The 24844-nt window shown below is 33.9% G+C and overlaps 2 protein-coding genes across 2 annotated transcripts in view; one reads left to right on the top strand and one right to left on the bottom strand.

Annotated features, from left to right (window-relative positions):
- LOC118042774 (protein ACCELERATED CELL DEATH 6) overlaps positions 1-1871 on the bottom strand; it is a 28203-nt gene extending 26332 nt beyond the window's left edge. Inside the window, exons 1-2 of the mRNA XM_073403931.1 lie at positions 1187-1871; positions 538-1082 (exon numbers count right to left, since the gene is read on the bottom strand). Of these exons, the coding sequence (XP_073260032.1) occupies positions 538-1082; positions 1187-1844 (1203 nt within the window). The 5' untranslated portion in view covers positions 1845-1871. The remainder of the gene's footprint in view (positions 1-537; positions 1083-1186) is intronic.
- A 14830-nt stretch (positions 1872-16701) lies between these two features.
- LOC118042776 (uncharacterized) lies at positions 16702-20050 on the top strand. Its single transcript, XM_035050483.2, has 4 exons — positions 16702-18705; positions 18880-19143; positions 19447-19566; positions 19659-20050. Exons 1-4 carry the CDS (start codon positions 17599-17601, stop codon positions 19707-19709), a joined length of 1542 nt encoding a protein of 513 aa, XP_034906374.1. The 5' UTR covers positions 16702-17598; the 3' UTR covers positions 19710-20050.
- The last annotated feature ends 4794 nt before the right edge of the window (positions 20051-24844 follow it).

The raw sequence follows: 24844 nt of genomic DNA, 5'->3' as shown, positions 1-24844 counted from the left end.
CATTTTCCTTATTAAAACGTTCCATTTTTAATTACTAATGTCTTTATAAAATTGTTTTGTTTTTTTTTAACAACAACCTATCATAATCTATAAATAAGTTTTAATTAAAAAATAAAATAATAATGGATTGATGATTTTCTTGAAAAAAAAAATTTAGCAATGTTTTTATTGCATAAAAACTAAAAGCAATTAAAATAAATCTGGACAAAAAATTTCATGATTTTATTGCAATAAAGATAAAAAATAAAAATAAAAGATATCCAGTTGATAAAAAAAAAAAAAGCTTTTTTTTATTAATCCATCCTCTCTCTCCTCTTTTTTTGGGTAGTATTTTATAAAAAATATTGTTTCTTAAATAAAAAACTTATCATAATCTTAACGTAAATACCTTGATCTCGTGTTGAATCAATCGGCTGTCGTTCCTCGGCAGGCTGGCAACAAAGAGGAAGCCCAGATACCAAAATATTAAATCAGTAATACTCCTAAAATATATAGACTTTTGTAGCTCGATAAATGATGATCAAATTAGTAGCATACCATTTCTATGTATGTCTCTTCAGTTCTTTTGGAAAAATCTTCAGCCAACTCATATGGTGTCCAATTTCTATTGTTAACAATGAAATGTTCAACGCGATTGTCACGCACAAGAAGAAATGTAGCCCTGCATCGGCCATGACGTGCTGCCAAATGCAAAGGTGTATTTCCATCCTCATCTGTCGCATTTACCAGCGGTGCGACGAGCTGCTTGTCCTGTTTGAGTATGTACCTAACCACACTGCCATTTCCATATTTGGCCGCTACATGAAGAATGTTCTGCCCTTCCTTATTGAGGAATTCTTTTGGATATGGGAATTTATCAAGAAATTCCTTCACTACATCTACAGAGTGACGTTTGCATGCTAGATGGATAGGATAGTCGCCTTCAAGGTTTGTTTCATAAGCACCATCGTGAAAATTCGTTAATAGGAATCGAACTCCTTCCAGAAAACCTATGGATGATGCATAATGCAGTGAATTTCCTAACTCTTCCTCCGTGAGACGTAATAGCTCTGGCTTTTCCTTTCCAATTTTCTCCAAAATATCTGAAAATCAAAAGAAAATGTTCCAAATGAATATAAAGATGATAGCTTTGCAACAATTGTTTGTATGTAATTCATTTTCTAGTGAGTGATGAAACTGTGATCACCTCTGTTACGTTGCTTGATGGCAGCATGAACAGGTGACTTTCCTTTTGGTAGGGCATCACCATCTTCACTTTTTATAGGGAACGAAACTCTCAAATGCAAGAGATCATCAAGTATCTCTTTCTTATTGCCGTTCTCAACTGCCAGATATAAAGGAGACTTGCCATTCTTGTTGTTGTAATAGGCCACTTCTGGATCTCTGGAAACTAGGAGTTCGGCAACTTCTTTGTTATCGGCGATCACTGCATCATGCAAAGGAGTGTTTCCCTTTGTATTTTTCTTCATGATCAACTTCTTTGTTATCGGATTTGATTCCACAAGAGATCTAATTGCATGACTGGCCTTTCCTTCTCTGGCAGCAAGATGAAGGATCGTGTCCTTCTGGCTGTTTTGAATGGTGATTAGAGAAGGAAACGTTCCAGCCAGATAAGATGTAAAATTGTCACTTCCATAGCTTACAGCTACGTGAAGTAGTGTATTCCCGCAGGGTGTCACTAGCTTCTCTGCTGAACGTTGCTGGACAAGCCTTCTAAATTCCTCAGTATTTATGTTCTGCCTCACACACTCATGCAACTTCCTATCTATCATTGCATTTGCCATGTGATCTCTCGGAATCGAGTTTTCATCAATGTTTATTGCTTCGTAGCCTACGCTAGACATGGCAAAAGAAAATATAGTGTTAGTTGAATCAGTTATACATATCAGACAGCTGTACTTCTAATTTAAACAGACCAGACTGCATGTCAATGGAATCTGAAATAATGTGAATCTTACTTTTTTTATATTTGCAAGAATATATACTTTAATTACTCGATTACTTCACCCATTCGTTCGGGAATCCAGGACATAGCAAGAACAAGAAAGCAGCCTTGCCTATGGTTAAAGCAGCATCTAGAAAAGGAAAAGGAAAAGGAAAAGGAAAAGAGGAAAATATCTCCCCTAGCTCAAAAAAAGGAAAATTCTTAACTTGAATTTTCAACTCATATACAGAGTGCAGTTGGGAGAATCCATGGTTTAATGAACATGATACACGATGGCATGAGATTCTAGGTGAAACAAACATTCAATTCAAAATTAGTCTCAAACTCTTACGTTAATGATATCAAAAAGTGAAGCTAATTTAATTTACATATAATTAGAGGAAAGGAACTTGTATAGACGGAGCTTCTTGATGTTCTTATAGGGAAACACTAAGCATCTTTACTTTTCCCTCTTTCTTATGAAAACTTCACGTGCGAGTTTGTCCTTTTTTGGATGCAGTAGTTCTTTTTCTCATACTTTATTCTTTCTGCGTCTTTCTTTTCTTTTAAGTGATTTTAATTTAACTTCTACTAGAAATTGTGATGAACGTGCAACACATTGGCTTCCAAGGTAGAGTGATCAGGTTGTTTTTATAAGCAATACTTTTATTATATCAAGCTTTGAATCTCCTGAAAATTATTATTTATATTGTCAAGCTCTTTCAATTTCAGTGTAGAATTGACCTCATCTTTTGCTTATTCTAGCGTAAAAGTTTGTCATTTAATTTAGCGTAAAAATGACTTCAGCCACAAACTACATAAATTCACAAAATTTCAAGAATTTCAGAATCTTCAAAACCATAGGAACAATCTTTTCAAAATATCAACAGTTAAAAGAGATGTGCTTACTGTTTAGACATGTTCATGAACTTAGTGATTTCTTTATGTAAATCATTATTGTACTTGTTGTTACCTGATTTTTTACCCATGTTTTGATAAATTTTCAAAAAAATCCAAAAATAGAGAAAAACAACGAAAATCTAAAAAATATATTTATATATATATTTTCTTCATTTTAGCATTTTCAACATCGTCTAAAAAAAATTAAATTTTAAGGATCTTTTGAACGCGTTCGACTTTTCACGCATCATTTTCAAAATCATTGATTTTCTTCATCGAGTTGACGTTGATATTGCTTGTTTTTCAAAGAATATAAAAAAATTAAGAAAAATCAAATTTACAAAAAGAAAGAAGTTGAGGGACCAAGTTTGGAAATCTAGCAACATTTTTTCCTATAAATAGGAGTTTCCAACACTTGCACAAGGGGGGCAATTTTGAAAGAAAAATACAAAAAAAGGAGAAAACCTAACCCTAAAATATATCTCTACCAAGCCGGCCACCCCCCTGCCTTGGCTTGAATTTTTTTTCTCGCATTTTCGGCTCTCCAGCATCTCCCCTGCATAAGCAGCAACAAACCACACCACCTCTCCATCTTCCCCGATCTCTCCACTTCACAACCCGAAAGAAACCCCCTAGTCAGCACTGAAGGCTTCCCCTCCGCGGCGTATTCTTTCCCCTTCGATCTCCATCGACACCGAAGCCTCCCTAGGCTTTTGATTTAGTCTTCCCCACAACAGCTGACCGAAACCACTAGCCGGTTCCACCATCTCCCCTTCCCTTTGCCAGAAGTAAAACAGAGCCAAACACAGCCCTGAACCCCTCCCTTTTGATTTTCTTCTTCCTCAGGCGTTGGACACAAGCCTCACCCTTCAGCCTCCCTGCACATCGACCTTCACCTTCCCCGCTCACAGTTTCTCTCCCTTCTCTCTCCAAGCCACAGCCGCCACATTTTCGTCTCCTCCGGTCGTATCAACAGCAACCGACCAAGGAACAGAGCTCATCACAGTAGCAGCCGAGCTCCTCCCTAACAGACCGAACCATCCGGCCTCCCTTCCATTCAGCCATTAGCAACAACCCCACAGATTCACCGCCGCCCTCTGAACACGGCAGCACCGCCCAACTGCCGGCCACCTGAAGCGAAGGAGAAGAAGATGTAAACAAACAAAAGATCTACAGTGATGCATGTTGCTACCCAATTTTTGACCCATATTTTGATAAATTTTTAGAAAAAATCAAAAATAGCAAAAAAACAATGAAAAACCCAAAAAATATATTTTTGATATATTTGCATCGTTTCTAGCATTTTTAACGTAATCTCAGAAGAATTTAAATTTTAAAAGGTATTTTGCACGCGTTCAACTTTTTACGCGTTAATTTTACAATCACCAATTTTTCTTGTTGAGTCGATGTTGATATTGCTCGCTTTCAAAAATACAAAAAAAAAAATCAAAATTTACAAAAAAAAAAAAAGAGGAAAAGAGGAAAAGGAAAGGAAAGGAGAAGTTGAGGGACTAGTTTGAAAACCTAGCAAATTTATCCTATAAATACTAAGCTACAGTGAAATTTAGAGGGAGAGAAAATTGATTGACGGGGGGGATAAACAATTTACAGGGGGGAAGAAAAATGAGGAGAAAAAGAAAAATACTAAACCTAAAAAACCCATCTCTAATGCAGCCGCCACCCTTCTCCTCCAAAAAACAGACCAGCCAGCCACTCGTTTTTTCTTGATCTTGGCAAAGCAAACCAGAGAACCCACAAACCACACACCTCTTCCAAAAACAAACCGCCCCCACCCTTGATTTTTGGTTTCTTCTCCCTTCAGCCGGTCAAGTCTTCCTCTTTATTTCCCTCACTAGAGCCGCCACCCCTGTTTTAGCCCTGACCCGGCCCGGACCTGCCCTCAGCACAGAAGCTTTCCATTTCCTTCTCACGGTCTCCAGCTCCACCCGACAGAGACCGGTCGCTGCTCCTCTCATCTCAGACCGAACACGGCAGCAGCCACTCATAACAGTCCGGCTCTCTTCCTCATCGCTGTTTTCTCCAGCCCTGACCGACCCTTCCCTCAGCCACCGGGAACGCCACCTGGCAGCCCGTAGGCCCTCGTTCTCACCAAGACCCGAACCGGCCACGAGTAGCTGCACAGACACGACAGAAGCTCTGCCGCCGGCCGCCCCTTTGACATTCCGCTGGCCACCTAAAACAGAGGAGAAGGTGAAACAAAAGGAGAAGAAACAGATCCGAAACAAGGGAATAGCCGATCTGAAGACAAAACTAAAACAGACTGGTTTGTTGCGTTTTTGGGTGTTTTGCAGGTAACAGCGCTGCTCACAGCCGACCGGAGGGTGAAGAGGGAAGGAAGTCATTACGGATCTCCCCACGCCCCTGGATTTCGTTCACGCGCCGCCAGTGACGGTGGCGCGTAGAGGAGACACGCCACCACTGCCCCCACAGTTCCAGAAGTCCTCCTCTGTAGTTCCTAGACTCTTTAGGGACCTTTTTGTAATTTTTAGATGTTTGAACATGTATTTAAATTTCTGTTAAATGTTTTTTTTAGTTTGTGTTATTCTGAAAAATGTAATAGAATGAGTATAGTAATGAAAAAGAGATGTGTGTGTGTGTTTGTAATTTTTTCTTTTATGTATATTTTTGAATTATAAAATACAAAAAGAATGGAAAATTAATTAGAAGTTTAATTTGAATATGGTTAAATATTTTAAAGGACAAATAAAATTATGTTGTATTTTCCATAAAAATGTAAGAACAAGTTTCTATATATATTTCTGGGATTTAATAACTGATTTATTAAAGCTTTAGAATTTGATTAATATTTTAAATTTTTAAATCACATCAAACCGCAAAGCAGCTTATATTAGGTAGGGTATGCTAGGGGTGCTAATACCTTTCCTATTCAAAATCAGTCCCTTACCCACAAACCATTACCCACAAATCTCTGACCACGACCAGTAAATCGGGTTTCCTAGTAACCCTTAATAAATACTAGGTGGCAACTTCCAAAATCCCAAATCAAGCAAGGAACTTAAATCGCTAGATGAATCGCCGCGCGGATGACGTGCTATGATGCAGATCTGAAAAGAGAGAAGATCAAAACAGATCCGAAAAAGAAAAAAAAACTAAAACCAACTGCCTTATGTATATCTTTAGGTTTTTTGCAAGTGACGGTGACTCTCACTGCCAGCGTGGGAAGATAGAGGGGAAGAAGACATTCCAGATCCCCTAGTTTTTTTGAAGTTTCCAGCAGTGACGCGTGAGCCCACGCACCGCCATTGATGGTGGCGCGTGGGAAGACGCGCCACTACTGTTCCGACGGTTCCAGGAGGATCTCCCTGCAATTCCTGGAGTTTTGAGGGGTTATTTTATAATTTTCAAATTATTTATTGTAATATTTGTTTAGTTTGAATTTTTATTGGTATGTTGTAAATGTGGATGTAACCAAAAAAAAAAACATATAGTGAAAGTGTATGTGTGTGTTTTTATTTGTTTTATGGATGTTTTTTTTACTATTATTATTTATGATAAAATCGCAAAGAATAAAGAAGAATTTAATATTTTGATTTGCTCACGGACCAGAATTATTAACTTATACGTAAGTTGTATTTCTAATATCCGATGAAAAGTTAAAATTTTTAAAACTTCTTTAACATGTCAAAGTCACGAAGCAGCTTACCTCAGGTAGGGTGCGTGAAGGGTGCTAATATCTTTCCTAACCACAACCAGTCCCTTACCCGCGAATCTCTGACAAGATTAGTACATCCAATTTCCTAGTAGCCTTCAATAAATTAATAGGTGGCGACTCCCAACAAACCAATCAAAGCAAACGCATAACAAAGAAAAATCATCAGCCCGATGCCGCGCAGATTTTCTGACGTGCGACAGTACTTAAATTATTTAAGTACAATATTCATCAAAATACATTAAATAAAGGTCAACATTGTGGTTAGTCTTGTTGCCTGTAGGTGAATTTAGTCTTTTATCTGATCTTCAACAGGTTAATAACATCACATTCAAATGGAAGCTATGGTAGAAGATGCATGTAGCACAAACCACGTATAGTAATTTGACTAGATGATTATCTCACACTACGCTATATTGTAGGTCAAATTAAATTTATTTCTTTAACTAAAAAAATATCTAAGTGTTGCTAAATTATTTTTTTGTGGAAAGAAATTTAAACTGTATAGAGATTGATCCAATGTGACTCGGTTACCTTGGCAGGTTTAAAGGCAACTGAACAACCGTTAAAAACGTAATTCAACTCAAAATAAATATTTAAAATGAGATTTGTTTTTATAAATATTGAGACGACAACATATTGGATCAATTTGGGTTAACCTTCCAATTCATATACTAAATCATGAAATAATGATAACCTCATAGAATGCAAATAAAAAAAAAAGTTATAAAGTTTAATTTTCAATAAACTCAATTTTGAATGATGAAATTTAAAAAAAAAACAATTAAAGAAGGATAAAAAAAAATAACATGAGTCAACTTCAGTTAAATTGTTAAACTCATGACCTATATCATGAGACTATAGTAACCCAATAGAAAGTAAATTAAAATAAATTATAAAGCTTAATTTCCAATCAACCTAGTGTTAAGATGAAATTGAAAAACAAAATTGATAAAGGACAAAAAAAACCGACTCAAGTGAACTTAGGTTAACCCATTACCTGAGTCATGAGACAGGGATAACCTCATAGAAAACGAATCAAAACAAATCATGAAGAATAATTTCTAATTAACTCAATGTTAAATAATAAAATTGAAAAAAAAATCAATCAGGCAAAGAGAAAAAAATCAAGTCAACTAAGTTAACCTGTTAAACCTTGAGGTTAGCATTTTTTATTTGGAAATTTTTCATCATCTTGGTTCCTCACGGGTAACTTCAAGAATATATCAAGCTTCCTTAGTTATCTCATACATGGAGGTTCTTTTAAATTCATCAAGAGGCTATATAAATATAGCATTCAAGCCTTTATTATTCCAATTATAATGAGTGGATTCATCTCCGGTCCAATGATTGAAAGGAGTTAATTTTAGGCATAATCCATCTTGGAATATTCACAAAATGAGAGATTTAATTGAAAGATACCTTAGTTGATTATTTATTGATTGTGAAAGTTGAAATAGGTCGAAGATTTTTTATTGTGGAAGGAAAATTGTAAACAGAAAAAATTTTGTTTATTTGCGAATGAAAACTTTCATCCCTTTTTTTGTATGGAAGATGAGAACTTTTATTAATCAACTAATTTAGTCATGAAAAAGCATGGCTAAATAGGAGAAGTAAAGTAACAAGAGATAGGCTAGAAAACATACAAAATAAAAACAAAGACCAATCAAACTTAACTATGTTTCTATTTACTTAATAAAAACATATAAATCATGCAAAATATAAATATATGAAAGAGGCTTATAACCATACAACCAAATCAGCTTCTCTATAAACTTTTTATTTGGCCAAATGATCCGCTACATGGTTACTTTCTTTATAAATATATGTAAAACTCGTGTGAGAAAGCCTAAGAGAGACATTAGAGATGTTATTAAAATCACATTATAATCACAACAATCTCATAACATTGCTTCCTTTTATCCAAGCAATTGCATTATATAAATTAGACTCCATAATACAACCCTTAAAGGATGCACAACAATAATCAATACCTAATACTTAAAGTGAAAGCTTTTTGAATTCTCAAAACCTCAGCTCCATTGGATTCCCTATACATATAGGAATAGAAAAGTTACAAAGAAATTTTCCTGCGTGATCCCTTAGAACACCCTTAATCCTTGAGGGTTTAGGCTTGTTATTTGTAAAAGCATCTGCATTTCACTTAAACATACTTTGAGGAGGAATTCATGATGATTCACTACATACTTTTTCCTTATTTGTCCATATAAGAATATCATTTGGTGATCTTAGTAAGTATATCCTAATATAGCAGAAACTCCCATCATAATATGTTTTCCATGTTACAACTCTATAAAAAAGTGAGTAGTATATATCATCCAAATGGTTTTTAACTCATTAAAGATTAATTATTGTGAGCATTTCAAATGGATCAAACTATTCCAAAGAAAAACAAAGGCCACATTTTTTGTTTTTGCATAGATCCCAAGATCATTTCATGCCACTATAAGTAAAAATTATCCAAAGACTTTAGTAAGATTCATTGTTGGCCAAATCAAGACAATACCAACCGTGACCATAACTGCCATACCACCTCACAATAAAAAAAGACATGTTTTGTAGTTTCAATTTTATTTTTTTATTGAAATGGCAACTCAAATCACTCACTTGTAACAGACTTTGTTGGTGGTGAAAAGCTTGTATAGATAGTTTATTCATAATTGCAAGCTAGATATTAAACTCAACCTTTGAATGAGCAAAAAAGGACCATAAATCAAATTAAAATGGTTTATTTATTGGAAGAAGAATCGTCTCAATAAAGGTTGGCAACTTTTCACTAAAAAAATACATTTTAAATGAAGCTGGATCAAATTGTTTATTTGAAAAGTTAAGTGAATGGATCATCAATCGTTTCATGAAATGGATTGGGTATGATAAGTGTATGCTAAAGATTGTTCAGCTTTTGGTGAGAAGGGTGGGAACTCTAACACTAGATTATGGAACGATGTTGTCTCAAATATCCATAATGAAAAGGTTGCATTAAATTTATCTTTGGAAAAGGTTAATGCAAGGGGAAGTACATGGTGTAGGATTGTTAATGTTTGTGCCAAGGATGTGAGACTTTAGAATATTGCAAACCAAGAAATTTGTGTGTTAATTAGTTGGTAATGGTAAAGTTAGTACAAAAACTTTTCTCCATCACCGGAATGTTTTACCTGCCTCACAAGCTTCATATGTTTTTTGCAGTTTAGATTTGGAAACCTCAAAGCATCTTTTTATACACTATAACATTTCTAAGAGTGTTTGGATGAAAGTTTTGGATTGATGGGCTATCCAATGTTGTTTACCGAGAACACTTGACTCACTGCTTATGCAATGGCCAGAAATGGTGCAAGGCAAGTTCCAAAGATCAGCTTGGAGACTAATTTTCAATAGTACTATTTGGAGTGTTTGGTTATTGAGGAACAAAATTGTTTTTGAGGAGGGAATTATAAGTTTATTTGATTGTTTTTCCACTATCCTTCATTAGGTTGTTATTTATTTGCATACTCTATATTCAAATTTTACTTATATAAGAAATGACCTCTTAAAATCTTCTGATGGCATCAAATTGTGGTGTAATAAGAAATCTTAGGTAATCTCTTTGTTATTTATTGTAGTAGATCAATTTTTTTCCTTTTTTTTTTTCCTAAGTCGTTTTTTTTTTATATATATATCCTTGTATTTCATTTTGGTTATTGGCTTTATGGCCTTTTCAATATAATCCAAAAAAAAAAAAATAGATGGTAATGGTTGCGGGCTTGGCAATTCTTGTCTTACTGTACAGTTTCCAAGATTATATATATTACCTTTCGGAAGACAAAACCTCTTCAATTGCTAATATGGGTGTGTGAGATCGATGACTTGTCTTGGATTTGGAATTTCTATGTTTGGTATGTTGTCCAAATTAACGTTGTCCAGCAAGGTTTTGGACAAATTGAGTTAGAAGTCAATCTCTAATGGGATGTCTTCTTTCATTTCCTAGTCAGCCTAGTTCATGCATTTCCTTCAATGGTGTATGAAAAGGATTGGTCCCTCCTAAAGTTGATTTTTTTTGTTCGATGGCTATCCTTAATAAAATCAACACCAGAGGTGTTTTGGCTAGAAGAGGTATTATATGTTGAGTCTGATGAAGCAACATGTTTTGTCTGTTTGTTGTCTGAGGAGATTGTTGATAGCCTTCTCCTACGTACATCAACACCGGAGGTGTTTTGGCTTAAAAGGGTAAGAAAAACTAGATAGTGTAGCGCAGCATATCCCATTCATTCAGCATAAAAATGTATAAGCATTGAATTGAGAATTTTAATTTGAATTAGTAATGATAAAAATGTGTAGTCTCGTGCTTAACATTCGTCAAAAGTGCCCATCCAAATAATCTGTCCAACCACTATCATAAACATCAACATTTAAAATAATTATAATTATAAGAAAAACTAAAAGAGATGGGTGATTCTCTATACTTCTCTTGTAGCAGCGTATTTATTGGCACCGTGTGAATTTGAACAGTGCCAAAAAAATTACATTTTCTTTTTTCTTGCCTTTCATATTTTTTTTAATTTGATCGTTTCATATTTTTTTTAATTTATAATTAACTTTAATGATTTGTTTCAACAAGCTTGTTGTGAGTTTTTTAGGGGTGAAGAAGCATTTTTTCATCTGCCTGGGACTCGATGTTGCAAAAGATTCTTCGGGTTTTGGTTTTTTGAGAGATTAAAAATCAAGGGACTGTAGCTGATAATCAGAGGGGGGGGGGAAAGATAAAAAGCAGCCCTTATAGGAAGGGGGAAAAAAAGCTGCATAATTCAAGGTAGTTTTTTCAATTTAATCTCTAGTTTTTTTTTATATAAAAAAAAACCCTAATCAATCTAGTATACAGAAAAATGAACAAAACCCCCCACCAAGATTCCTAAATTGAGAACTCAAATTTCCAAATTAGCAAAATTCAAAAAGAAATATTTATGGAAATGACAGTTACAAAGAAAAAGCTGAAAACACCTAATAATTCCAATGAAACAAAGTTATTTACAGGTGGGAAAAAAAAAGCAATAAAAATGCTAACTTTCAACTTAAAAAGTCAAACTTTAATAACCAAAGGCAGTTAGATTAAAGAGATGCAATAAATAAAAAGTTGGGTTGTGCTCTAAGCAGTTGCAGATCTAATTAATAATCACCACAAAAGTTGATAGAAAGAGATAAACATAGAAATAAAAAGGAAATGCTTAGAGTGTAAGTTTTTAGAAACTTTAAACACAAGAGAACTACAGAAAGCTGGAGGAAATAAAAGAAGAAAAACTTGCTGAATTTGAAGAGTTTGTAGTTAAGAGGGAGATAAAGCGAGGGGAAGTTGCAATCTTTTTACAATGTGAGAGGTTCAAATATTGAAGCTTTGAGCATAATCAACTGAGTTTATTCTCTGAGAGAGAGGGGTGGTGAGTCAGGTAATTAATGGGCACACTAGAAAGATATAATTGATCAATATTTTGAATTTGCCCTAAATTATTTGGTGAAAAGTTTTGGTTAATTATCTAATACATCTGTCTTCAGTTTAGACTTTATTATATTCGACCCAAGCCTAATAAAAACCTAGCTAAAAAGAAAATAAAAAATAAATAAATAAATAGTTGACTAATCAGTTAAGATAATGTACCCGTAATCTTAGTCGTGGTGATTTTATTCCATATGTATTTAATTCAATATTAAATTTTTTAAAAAATTAACTTATGTTTTTGTCAATTATTCAAGTTATATTTCTCGGACATAATATTATATCTAATATTTTAATTTAAAAAAAAAAAAAAAACACTACACACACAAAGCCAGCACCTTGAATCTGTACCTGCAACGGCGCTTAGTTCGAAAACTAATTTGCAAAGAACACCTACATTTATATATATAGTGATGCTTTCAACTACATTACTTACTCGTATCCAAAACCATTATATGTAATTGGAATATATATTATACATAGAGAAGATCCGTAAGGTTGTAGTATTGGCAAATTTTATTGTTGTTATGTATAATTTATTAAAAAATAATATAAATTATATCTTAAAATTTCTTCTAACAACTTAATCTCTTAAATCAGTATATAGTGGACTTCTGAAAATACCGGGATTTAAATAAAAAAACAAATCATTATTTGTAAATATTACTCGATTGAGCCATGGTAGGAGAAAAATAAGATTTCAGTGGCCAATTTCTCAAATTAGCATGGATTCCAATACAAATAATTAACACTTGTACTCACTGGAACACAAGGTGCGTTCCCTGATAGCCAAAAATGTGCGATCCTCTCATGAAGCTTCGATCCACTTGGGTTCACTTTGATTTGAAGGAGACCGAATTATGATTGGACGAAAAGCATCCGTTTCTGTGATCATTTATCTGTCTTTTGTCCCCCTCGATGCATCCTCATCAAGTCATTTTCTCTGCTCATACCAGACATGCAATAATTTAAACAGCAAGACCAATTGCCCCACATCATGAATATATTCTACCGGAAATCTTAAAAAAATGATTTCAAAGTTGAATTCATAGGGACGTTTCACTGGATGATCTATCTGTCTTGATATCCTCCTTGCCATTTTTAAACTCGAAGCAGTGTTTGGAAAAGAGATACTCTTTCCGTTGCAATACTCGATTTGATCTTTAAAAAATTATTTTATATTTAATTTGTGTAATAAATTTAGAAACTTATCACAGGAGAAAACTATTGCCTCACAAATACAAACCCCCCGGTTTGTTCCCACCCGCTATCAACGTGTAATATTGAGATAACCAAAGTAAAACCCACTCGATCCTCGCCACGTGTCGTCCATGTATTGGATCCCACGTTATTACCTTATCTTAGTAGGATCCAACCAAGAATTGCTACAACTTCTTTCTTTAGGGTTTTGCCAGGCCAGCGAAGCTACTATCTTTACCCAATTAAGAGGAAGACAACGAGAAAAAAAAAAACAAGCTTGCCCTTAATTCCTCTTCATCTATATATACCTCTAGATTCTCTGCTAAAAGGTTATTCCTTCTCTTGTATTACTTATTTTCTCTTTCTCTCTCTCTCCTTTTCTCTATCTCTAGAAATGGGTGATTTTGAGAAGCAGGTAAAGGAGAGAGCCAAGGAGCTCAAGGTTTTGTTGACGAAAGGAGTCAAGATTGTGGAAAATTCATGCAAGAAAGGATGGAAGAAGGTCAAGAACCTGAAGAAACGCTGATTAATTTTGTTATTAATACCAACCAAGATTAGTCAAGATTGTTGTAAGTGGTTGTTCTTGTCATGTTTCGAACATTATAGGGCCTGCTTTTTCTTAATCTTTTTGTTTTTGAGTTGATCCTAGTGGTTTTCTAAAGAGATTTGTTGATTTATTTAGTCTTGGATTTATTGATGTCAATTCCTTTACTCTACTGCTACCTTGTCTGTGCTGTGCTCTTGAACCAAAATCTTAGTGTTCGTAGCTCTATCTGTACTTGAGAGCATCGAAGCAGCTTTCTGTCTTCAATCAGATAACATATATTATGTAATTAATTTTGGAGGTTCATGTCATGGTTAATGTTGGATCTTATAATGAGGAAATCCCTGGATTTTTTACTTTGTGGATGAAGCTGAGGATTCATGGAAGAGAAGGAAATTGTTTGAGATTTATGAGTTCATAATAAATGTGAAGCTTTATGTATAATTATGTCCTAGCCTACCTGTCTAAGCACTTGGCCACCTGTCAATTTCATGCATAGGATCCTATTGTATGCCAATCTAAGGTCACACTTTTGCCATTCTTTTTCCTTTTTTTTAAGGACAAATCATGCTTTTGGGAATTTTTTAGAAGCTTGAGTTCGGGAACAGAAGTTCATTACTGGAGAATATTACCAGGAGCACGTTGGTAGAGTTAAAATTACTAAGGTTAGAGAAAATCAGTGAATATGATTAAACATTCTTGATTTACTTATTTCAAAAAAAAAAATACATTTTTTGTTTCTCTACTAGGGAATCATTGTACCAAAGCCATTCTAGCTATTGTATTCTTGTAGCTCCAGCCATAAAATCAGTGAATTTATGGCCTAAAATCACTTTAACAATATAAATAATTATCATGATTTGTTAATTCCCTGCCCCTGTATGCAAGTGTGAGGAACCACTTGCCAAAGAATGGACTTGGCATAAGTTGGTCTTAGCCTCTTAGGACACACTCTATATAGAATGAACGAACTGAACAAAAAAGTTTATTAAACTCAGTTGTTTTTTTCTCATATTCCTAATGTACATTTAACACTCACAAAACTTTCTATAAGAAACCCAACTCTTATTAGCAAGATTCCATTTCATTGCAATTATTCCCGTTCCTAACTTCCAGCATATATATATATATATATATATCTTGGGCACACCGGATACAATCGCCAAATTACGAGAGAGAGCTCCTCAACTCAAGATTCTTAATTGATTGCACAATTACATGTAAATTGAGAATTACAAGCGGTAAAACTCGAATCAGGGATGTTCTCTCTGTTAGAGAATAATATAAATTATATATTTGAATCTTATCTAACAGTTTAAGTTTTTAAGGTTGAATTGATTCCTTAATATAATAGCAGAGCATCATTCTCGTTTATTTGATAAACAAATAAGCACAAGATAATGCGGGTCTGTGTAAGTTTCAAGCTCAAAGGATTTTTTATTTAAGAGTGTATGTTAGAAAATAATAAAATTATATCTTAGAACCTTACATAATAACTCAAGCTATTGGGTAAAAATGATTTTTTTGACATGATATCAGAGCTTTGATGATCAAGCGATCATGAGTTTGAATCTCATTTTATTTATTTATTTGATAAAAAATTAAGCACAGGGTAATGTAAATTTGTGCAAGTTTTAAGCCTAAAAGATTTTCACTTGAGAGTGTGTTAGAGAATAATATAAATCATATTTTGAAACATCACCTAACAACTTAAACTTTAAAATTGAATTGATTCTTTGACACTATCCTCTTGACACTATCCTCACCAAGTGCTAATTTGATCACTAACCTTTTTGGAAAGAGAGGCAAAAGGAAAAAAGAAAAAGCCAAAGTATAGTCACTAACTTTTTAAAAAGAAAGGCAAAATGAAGAAGAAAAGAAAGTATAAAAAAACACCTGATTTTGTTTTTGGATTAATCAGTTTAATATAGTAATTTGTTTTATTATTTGTAATAAGTTTTGATTAAGAAAAAATAGAGTTTATTATATGACCCTTAAAGAGTTAAGCCCGATCATGAATTAATTTATAATTAAAGTATACTCAAACTGATTTGTAATTACAATTATTAAAATTAAATTCATTAATTTTCAATAAAATCTCATATACATATCAAGAAGAAGGGAGGAAGATCTTTTTTTAGTCCAAAAGAGGAATTCGTTTCTTTCAATCTCCAAATAATATATAATAATTAAAAAAATAGATAAATGAACTGAGTGATTTAAAATCGCATAAAATTATAACTCTTATTATTGTGTCTAGCTATTCATGCAAAATTCATTAATATTTTCTTTTGTATTAAGTAGAATTATTCCGAAATAATTAAAAATATTTTAAAAAACAAAACCTATAATTTTATACAAATAAAAAATATTTTTTCTAGCATTATATGTAATTTATATACTTGTCAACTTAGCCATCATGAGTTAGAAAACCATGATAAGTATAGAAAAACTCTTTAACAAAATATGGAGTAAATTATAAATTTCTCTAGTTTAAAAAATTATTAATTAGTCTCTTCATCAGTACTGTTAATGTTTAATTTAGTAGTATCTTAAAAAAAAAAAATTTATTTTCTAAACTAAATATATTAAAAATAACATGAATAGGACAAAAACATAATTCAGTTATAAAAGAATTAAGAATATAGGGATTAAATTTATAGTGTTTTTTCAAACTATAAAACTAATTAATAAGTTTTATTAAACCACAGGGACTAAATTTAATTAACTCCAAAATATTCCCACGCAGACAGTACATCTAGCCAGACAGTCGGCAACTTCTTAGGTAACCGTAGAAATTTGGTAAAAGTTGTGTTTTAAAATATATTTTATTTAAAAATATATTAAAATAATATTTTTATTTTTATTTTTAATTTTAAAAATTTATTTTTAATATTAGTGATTTACCAAAATGCCTTTAATACAGAAAACACCCAATCCATCCCTCCCCACGTTATCTAGGCATCAAAAACCCAAAATCCGAATCTACCAGACCCCACACACAACCCTTCAATCAATCAAAATATAAATTATCTTAAAAACTAAGCTACACATCCATCAGCCAATAAAATTTCTTCCTCGCCATAAGAACCTCTCCTCTCCATCAAACACCCCCTCGTGTCCTCTTTCCTCTCATTTTCCCTCACTTTCCTTCATCTTCTCTACATCCAAACAGCCTGTGAAACCAAAAATTCTCTCTAAAATCACTGCAAAATCTCGCAAATGAAGATGCTGTCAATGGAGGATTCACGCTCGCATGCAAATCTTCTTCTTTCAATGGCCCGCACCGTTTCGATTTCAATTGCTGTACGGACTCGACGGTCTCAAACGGTTTCTTTTCCTATACGTTTCACGCTCCCTCAACAACGAATATGTACAGTTAGTGGTTACTAAAACGGTATAGTTTTCTGCCGTTATTTGCTCGTTTTTCTTTTCCAGTTCTTTCTATCTTTTTTTGTCTTTTCTGTGATTTGAGGGTTTGAAGTGAAGATTTGTTAGGGCTATTGTGCGAATTTGGCTAATTCTAGTGTCGATTTGGTAAAATCTCAAGATTCATTGAAATTTAGGGTTTCAAAGGTTCTGCGTAAATTTGAAGTTTTTCTGGGGGTATTTCGGTCATTTAGACCTCTCTATGCGTTAAGGGACTGAATGAAAAATAGCAAGAACTCTGAAGGTTCTTGTGGAAATTTGGAGTCTCGATAGGGGTACTTTGGGCTTTTCGGAGTTTTCTGCTTCAAATAATCGGAGGAAGTACGTCAAGAACCGTGTGTGAGATTTGAAGCCTTGGTAAGGGTATTTTGGCCTTTCGAAGTTCGCTGATTTGAATTTTGACTTTTGGCGGGAAAATTGTGGTAATGGCTGGAAATCGTGAAGTTGGGTTCCCGAAGACAACTGCAAGTAGTTTAAGGGAACAGTTAGCAAGAACTACGCTTAGTAGAGTGAGAGCACGAGGACACCCTTATTTGGAGCTTCGCGAGGATGGCAAGCGGTTCATATTCTTTTGTACTTTGTGTCTTTCCCCGTGCTATAGTGATACCATTTTGCTTGATCACTTGAGGGGTAATCTTCATACCGAGAGGTTATCTGCTGCGAAAGCTACTCTTTTGAAACCGAACCCATGGCCCTTTAGTGACGGGATTCATTTCTTTGATGCTTCGAGTGGGAATGAGGAACAGTTGGCAATCAAGGATGGTAAAGAGAGTAGTAGGTTCTTGAAGTTCGAAGAGAACAGTGATAATCTTGCAATTGTTAAATATGTTGAAAATCTTAAACCTGGTTGTGATACGGTTGTTGGTGAGAATTTAAGTGGTAGTGATGAGGGTTCTGATCTGGTGATTCCGAGTGTGCGCCTTAAAGAAGAAGTTTCTGATTTGAAAGCAAGGCATGTGGGTTCTGGACAGATTGCTGCCAGGATGTATGAGAAGAAGGATGGTTCAAATGAGATCAGTAGAATATGGTGTGAATGGCTGGGGAAAAAGAGTTCTAATGATGAGGATAAGGTCAAGGTTTTAGATCATGACTTTGGTGTTGTAACTTTTGCTTATGATTATGAATTGGGAAAGAGTGGATTGTTTGATGATGTGAAGCTATTGCTCTCTTCTAGTGCTCCAGCACTGACAGAAAATGATCAGGGGGGTAATTGGAAAAGGAAGAGATCTGTTTCTGAGCCAGAGGATGTTAGTAGATCTTTGACTAATCAGTATGGTTTATGCGAGGAAGAATCTTCAAAGACAACTTGTGCCTCTTCTAATTTGGTGCTGGATCGATATGATGATCAGCTTATGCACACCAGATTTATATCAAGCAAGACAGTAAGGCGAGAGGTAAGAAAGCAACAGCGCATAGCAGCAGAAAAAATGTGTGATATCTGTCAGCAAAAGATGCTTCCTGAGAAAGACGTAGCAACGCTTTGGAACAGGAAGACTGGAAAACTTGCTTGCAGTAGCAGAAATGTGTATGGGGTAACATTCTCTTCCTCACCTGTCATTTCTCAACGATCATGCTTTATCTAGTACTCTAAATGCGTTGTGATACTTGTTGGGGCATATACTAATTTGTTTCTATTGATCTGCTTTGAGGTGAAACATTAAGAGTTAGTTTAGTATCTTTTGAAAAAAAATATTTTTTTCTTGCAGGCATTTCATGTGTTTCACACTTCTTGCCTTATACACTGGATACTCTACTGTGAGTTTGAAATTGTTCGAAATCAGACAGTCAGTACCAAAGGGGGACGAAGATCTAGGAAAAAGAATGGAACCAAATCAAATACAACTGGAAAGGATGGAACAGTGAATGTTTTGACAAACCCAATTGTTTCTGTGTTCTGTCCAGACTGCCAAGGCACCGGTGTGAACATTGAGGGAGATGAGTTTGAGAAGCCACTTACCCCTCTTTCAGAAGTATGGTTTCTGTCATTTGTCCATGCCATTGTGTTGTTTTTTCCTTGCACTTTGCCAGTAATAGCGAATTACAGAATTTTCTCTCCAGTTAAATAAACAATTCTATTGTCAAATGTTTGTTTAGTCTTTACGGAGTGAATTTGAAGGAAAGATTAAGTACTGGCTTTTAACTTTAAGGTTGTGATTGGTTTTCCCTCAATGAAAAAGGTTTTCTTTTACTGGAAAATCCTTTGGGAAATTAAAGCAGTGAGAAATTATCAAGTGCTCTCAATTATAATATCATGATATTCTTCCCTGTTTCAGATGTTCAAGTACAAGATCAAAGTGAGTGAGGGACATAGAGGATGGATGAAAAATCCAGAGATCTTGGAGAATTGCTCAACAGGTTTTCATTTCCCTTCACAATCTGGAGAACCAGTTCAGGTATTCTATTCTATTCTGTGCATGCAACTTTTATTGTGATGAATTGGAATTGTAATACTGAACCTTATTCTCCATGTTCTTTTTTTTTTTAGGAAAAGGTGGTGCCGCTGAAGTTGCTGCATTTCTATAGACCGGAAGAGTAGAGCTGGGCACTAGTTTGAGTAGCCGAACCTTTCGATTGACTTTAGTTTCAGTTGTAGGATGTAGATTTTACTCTTAACAAAGGTCTATAACCTGTTGTAAAGGTAACTGCTATGATCCTTTCAAAACCACAAATAAACTCTTCAGGTAGCAGAAATAGGTTTTATTAGTTCATTTACTTTTGTGCATAGCTGTCTCATAAAACAATGCGTTGACCTGTTGTCTAACAGGATGAATACATACATGGTTGTGCATGGCTGACATTTCTGCCCTGTGTGTAAATGAATTGGTATGGTAGCCAATCGTGAATTTAAATTTAAATTGCTGAATTTATTATGCTGTCGATCAATTTTAAACATCTTATTTCTTTGTGCCAGTCTGTTCTTGAATGAAGAATTATATATCGTCATCACATCTTGAATTTTGATGGTTAGCCTCCATTTGTCTGGCTGGCTTGAGGCTAATAATTGACGGTTCTTGTATTAGCTGTTAGCACGTACTTGATCTTGTGCGGAGGCTGAAGATGTCTGTTTGTTTGTCATTGCACGGAGTTTTGAAGTTTGGTGCCGCTTGATGACAAGGCTCTGAATCATATGCTTGTTGGAAATCATATCGCTCTTGGATTGATGAACATAATTTGTATTTTTTTTTTGTTCTCTTTTGTTCCTGCTGGCTACGTACGTATTTAAGTATCGGGACTACCATTAACAATAATAATCTGCCTTAAGTTTGTCGAGTGATATGCTAATTATCCAGGCCATTTGTTACATGGAGTCCCGTCCTGGACCAGGAAATTCTTGTTTAGGTGATGTTACTCGGTTATCAAGTCTGACCATTCCATCAAAAAATGAGAAGTCTTCGACCATGTGCCTCAAGAAACTATGACCTCTACCTATTTCTCATGAAGAGTTGAGGTCATGCAACTTCAAAGTATCAAAGTCTGAGCAGCATGTTAAATTAGTGCCCGTGGATGGGAATGTTCTGTGAGCCATGGTTATTGAAGTTGGTTTGGCTTGGGTGATCCACTCGGTGACCTGGTGACCTTGCTGAGTTTTTATTTATTTATTTACTTGCCTATTTTGGACATTGATTTTGGATATAGATTTTGTTGAACCTGCTTGGCTTAGTGGTGACTCAATGACTTGGATTGAGTTTTATTTTAACTTGTTTGGGATATTAACTGTTTTATTTTTACTTGTTTTGAATATTAATTTGGTTAAATTTAGATGATCTAGTAAATTAATTTGCGATTTAGTTAATTTGGCTAAACCCAAATGAAATTTAATTAGGTTAACTCTAAAGAATTTTTTTTAAAATAAAATAACATTGTTTGTTTTATAAAAAAATAATTATTTTGAGTTAAATTGAGATAACATTGTTTTTAATAAAAATAATTAATTTAAGTTAAATTGAGTTGACTTAATAAAACAGTAATTTGAGCTGACAACTATATATTGAGCATCAAATGACTCATGATCCTAGTCTTATATAGCATTGTCTTATGTAGCATTTCGATTGTTGAGATACCAAAACCATAGACATGCTAGGAGATGGTGAATATGCATAAGGGGTTAAATTTGGTACATAAACCATTTTTTATAGTTATTAAACTAGAATATTAGTATTTCATGCTATATCGTGGGCTAAACTAAACATTTTTTAATGTCGAAAAAAAATGTTTAAGTAATGGTAATGTTTCAAAAAAAGTACAAAAAATTTAAGAGCTAGTCATTGACTTAATTGAATCTAATAAACTTAGTTAATTTATTGATGTGATAAAAAAGATAATAGTAGAAGATAATCTAACAAAAAAATTTAGCATAAGTTAACACGAGTTAGCTTGTGACCTAGCATAAAGATTGAAATAATCTCATAAAAAAAAATAAAACCTAATCTTTAACAAACTTAATATTAAAGGATGAAAATAAAAATAAAAAATCGTAAAAAGTGACCTAAAAATTACTCAAGTCAACTCAGAGTAACTTTTTAAACTCGTGACCTAGATATTGAAGTCAGGATTACTTCACAGAAGAAAAACTAAAAAAATATATTATAAAACCAAATTTTTCATTAACAAAATGCTGAGAAATAAAATTAAAGAAAGAAAGTTTCAATAAAAAGATCTAAAACAAAACAAATAAAAATAAAAAAAAAAATAATAATTAAATTTGATATATAAATAAAATGAATCAAATGATAAGGGATGAAATTAAAAAACAAATCTAATTAACAAAAGGATTTAAAAAAAAATAGTAATAAAAAGAATGAAAATCAAATCTAACAGATAAAAAAAAATTATTGAAGAATTTCTTTGTTATAAATTATTTCAAATAAAATAAATAATAATTAAAAAAAAAAGGAAAAGGAGAGGGACCAAATCTTAAGGAAAAACAAATTGAAAAGTTTGGTTGAAAATTTATAAATCCATGCATGTAAATCGAGGAGATAAAAAAGGATACAAAAATGTTGTTAGCATCAAACTAGAAATATGTAAAGCCACGTGCGCTGTCTAGGGATGAACAAACCACCAAGACAATTCGTATATCATTACAGAAGCCATCGTTTGACAACCAACTACCTGCTCATGTGTCATCCAAATAGAATGTGAGAGCATTTCATACATTAGTATCTATATTGCATGTGCTAATAACTTTTTATTTTTAAATTATATTTTATATTTATTAAACGATAAATTTTCCTTGAGGCAATTTGATTATTACTAAAAAAATAGAATGAAAAAAAAAAACCTCTCAATGTTCGTGGAAAAAGCGGAAAAAGACCTAGGCTCCTGTTAAATAATTTCTTGTTTTTAAAGATGAATTAGTTATTTTAAAAAAAAAAAAACTGAATTATCCCCTCATCAATCTGTTCATATTATTGTTTAAGAAATAAAATAAGTTTTTTTTTAGGAATATTCCTTGTGTTTGAGTCCAAATGCAGCTTGTCTTCTATCTTTCTTGTGCCTTGAATTTGCATCTTGAAGCAATAGTGCAAGTTGATGAATAAAAACAAGTCAACTCAAAACTTATTATACCCACTTTATCCCAATATACAATTTAAAGTCAATGGTTTTACGTTCATGTAGATGTGACACTCTACCTGTACAAGTAAAATAAAAAAATTCATTACTTGAGGTCTTGCACAGCGGTTAAAGGGACTTGTTCCCTTCTTCTGCATCCTGGGTTCAAACCTCACCGTGCACGCCTGTCACTCCCGTGGTGCCTTACATGCTCACTGGGTTTGCAGGATGTTTAGTGAGCCGTGGGATTAGTCGTGGTGCGCGCAAACTGACCCGGACACTCACGTAAATAAAATAAAAATAATAAAAAAATTCTAACCATCTAAGTGGTGGCCAGTAATAAGAATTTGGGACCAAGAGATTTGTTTTCTCTGTGATCTCAGGTTCAAGCCCTATGGTTGCTTATATGATGGCCACTAGAGGTTTATATAGTCGTTAACTTTAGGGCCCGTGGGATTAGTCGAGGTACGCGCAAGCTGGCCCGGACACCCACGTTAAAAAAAAAAAAAAAATTATTATCACTAATATTAATCTTAGAATACTTAATCATATCCAATTACAAATAGTCTCTTGACAAAATGACCAGCCGGCCCCATCGGAATCCACATTTTAGTGAAGGAAAGTCTTCTCGGATTACCATTCGGCGGAAAAGATGTACAGCAAGACCATTTTGCCGGCAAGTTATTCAAAAAAACATTACCTGTACCAAATCCCAGTTGACAAGCATAATTTCTTTCCTATATATAACCTTTGTCTTGTCAAACATTAGGCACACAAGAAATGGCGTGCTCAAAGAGGTGCAAGAATTTCATATGCTTTCTAGCTGTTCTTGCGCAGGTTTTGACACTTACTGGAAGTTCTCAGGCTAGGTCGCTGCTGCACCTGAACGTTCCAGGATTCCAAGCTCAAAATTCATCACATGCGGCAACTCTTAGGAACCTTGCGGCGATGTTACAAAAAGTGCACCACTGCCACCTTAGGACCTAGCTCTATTATCTGTCAAAAAACCATTTTCATTCAAAAGTTTAAGTTATTAGGTGAGGTTTCAAGATATGATTTATATTATTTTCTAACACATTCCTTCAAGTGAAAGTTCTTTGGGCTTGAAACTTACACAGGTCTATATTATCTTGTGCTTAATTTTTATCAAATAAATAAAAGTGGTGAGATTCGAACTTGTGACCACTAGGTTATCAAGGCTTTGATACCATATTAAAGAACCATCTAAATCTAAAAACTTAAGCTGTTAGATAAGGTGTCAGGATATGATTTATATTATTCTCTAACATCATCAACTGATTCAGTTTTAGACGTTAGATGATGGCATTTGCTAAAGTCTCTGCGGATTCTCATGCATGATGAATAGGATGTTTACTAAGAGAGGTTAATTAAGTTATACTATGTAGTGATGAACTAAGAGAGGTTTGCTGTATTCTTTGCTGTCTAGTTTATAGTACTACCGTCTACACTCACAGAGGACTTATGCAAACATACTATATATATAGATTCATTATTTTTATTTCTCATACCGCTTCTGCCTTTGGTCACACATTTCTTTTAATTCTAACGATCCAAGTGAGCTGCTATTATACTCCTCTGCTTTACTGTTCTTCCTCATAGAAGCTAGAGATCAATCTGGAGCTCAAATGTACAACCTTTGTCCTACTTGGTTACAGTGACAGAAGCATCAAAGGTATTAGGTGGGATGGGTTGTGTGTCAACATTAGATGGTGTGTTGGTCTTCCTAAGACATGATGGTTAAGAAGTAATCAATTGTTGTGTGTCACATTTTATATCAGTTTAGTCAAGTACGTACAGCTAGCAGGGAATTAACAATTACGTAGGTATGATTAGTTTTAGTTACAAAACTAATTCAGCCATACTGATGCAAAAAAAAGCTGCAAAATGCAAAAAAAAAAAACCAACATAACTTCAAGTCTCTCAATATGAAACTAGTCAAGCAAAGAGAATAGAGAAGCCACTACTGAAAGCTGCAAAAACTTAGCTGCTAAAGATCAAAGCTGAATGTTATATAGTTAATGGGAATAGTTCCTAGCAGATCCATTACTCATTTAAAAAACAATATTTCTCCTAGTTGTTTTGAAAGAGAACATCCAT

Source organism: Populus alba, chromosome 13 (assembly GCF_005239225.2).
Source record: "Populus alba chromosome 13, ASM523922v2, whole genome shotgun sequence".
NCBI lineage: Eukaryota > Viridiplantae > Streptophyta > Magnoliopsida > Malpighiales > Salicaceae > Populus > Populus alba.
The sequence above is the reverse complement of the archived record's forward strand: the minus strand, read 5'-3'. Positions and strand labels throughout refer to the sequence as shown.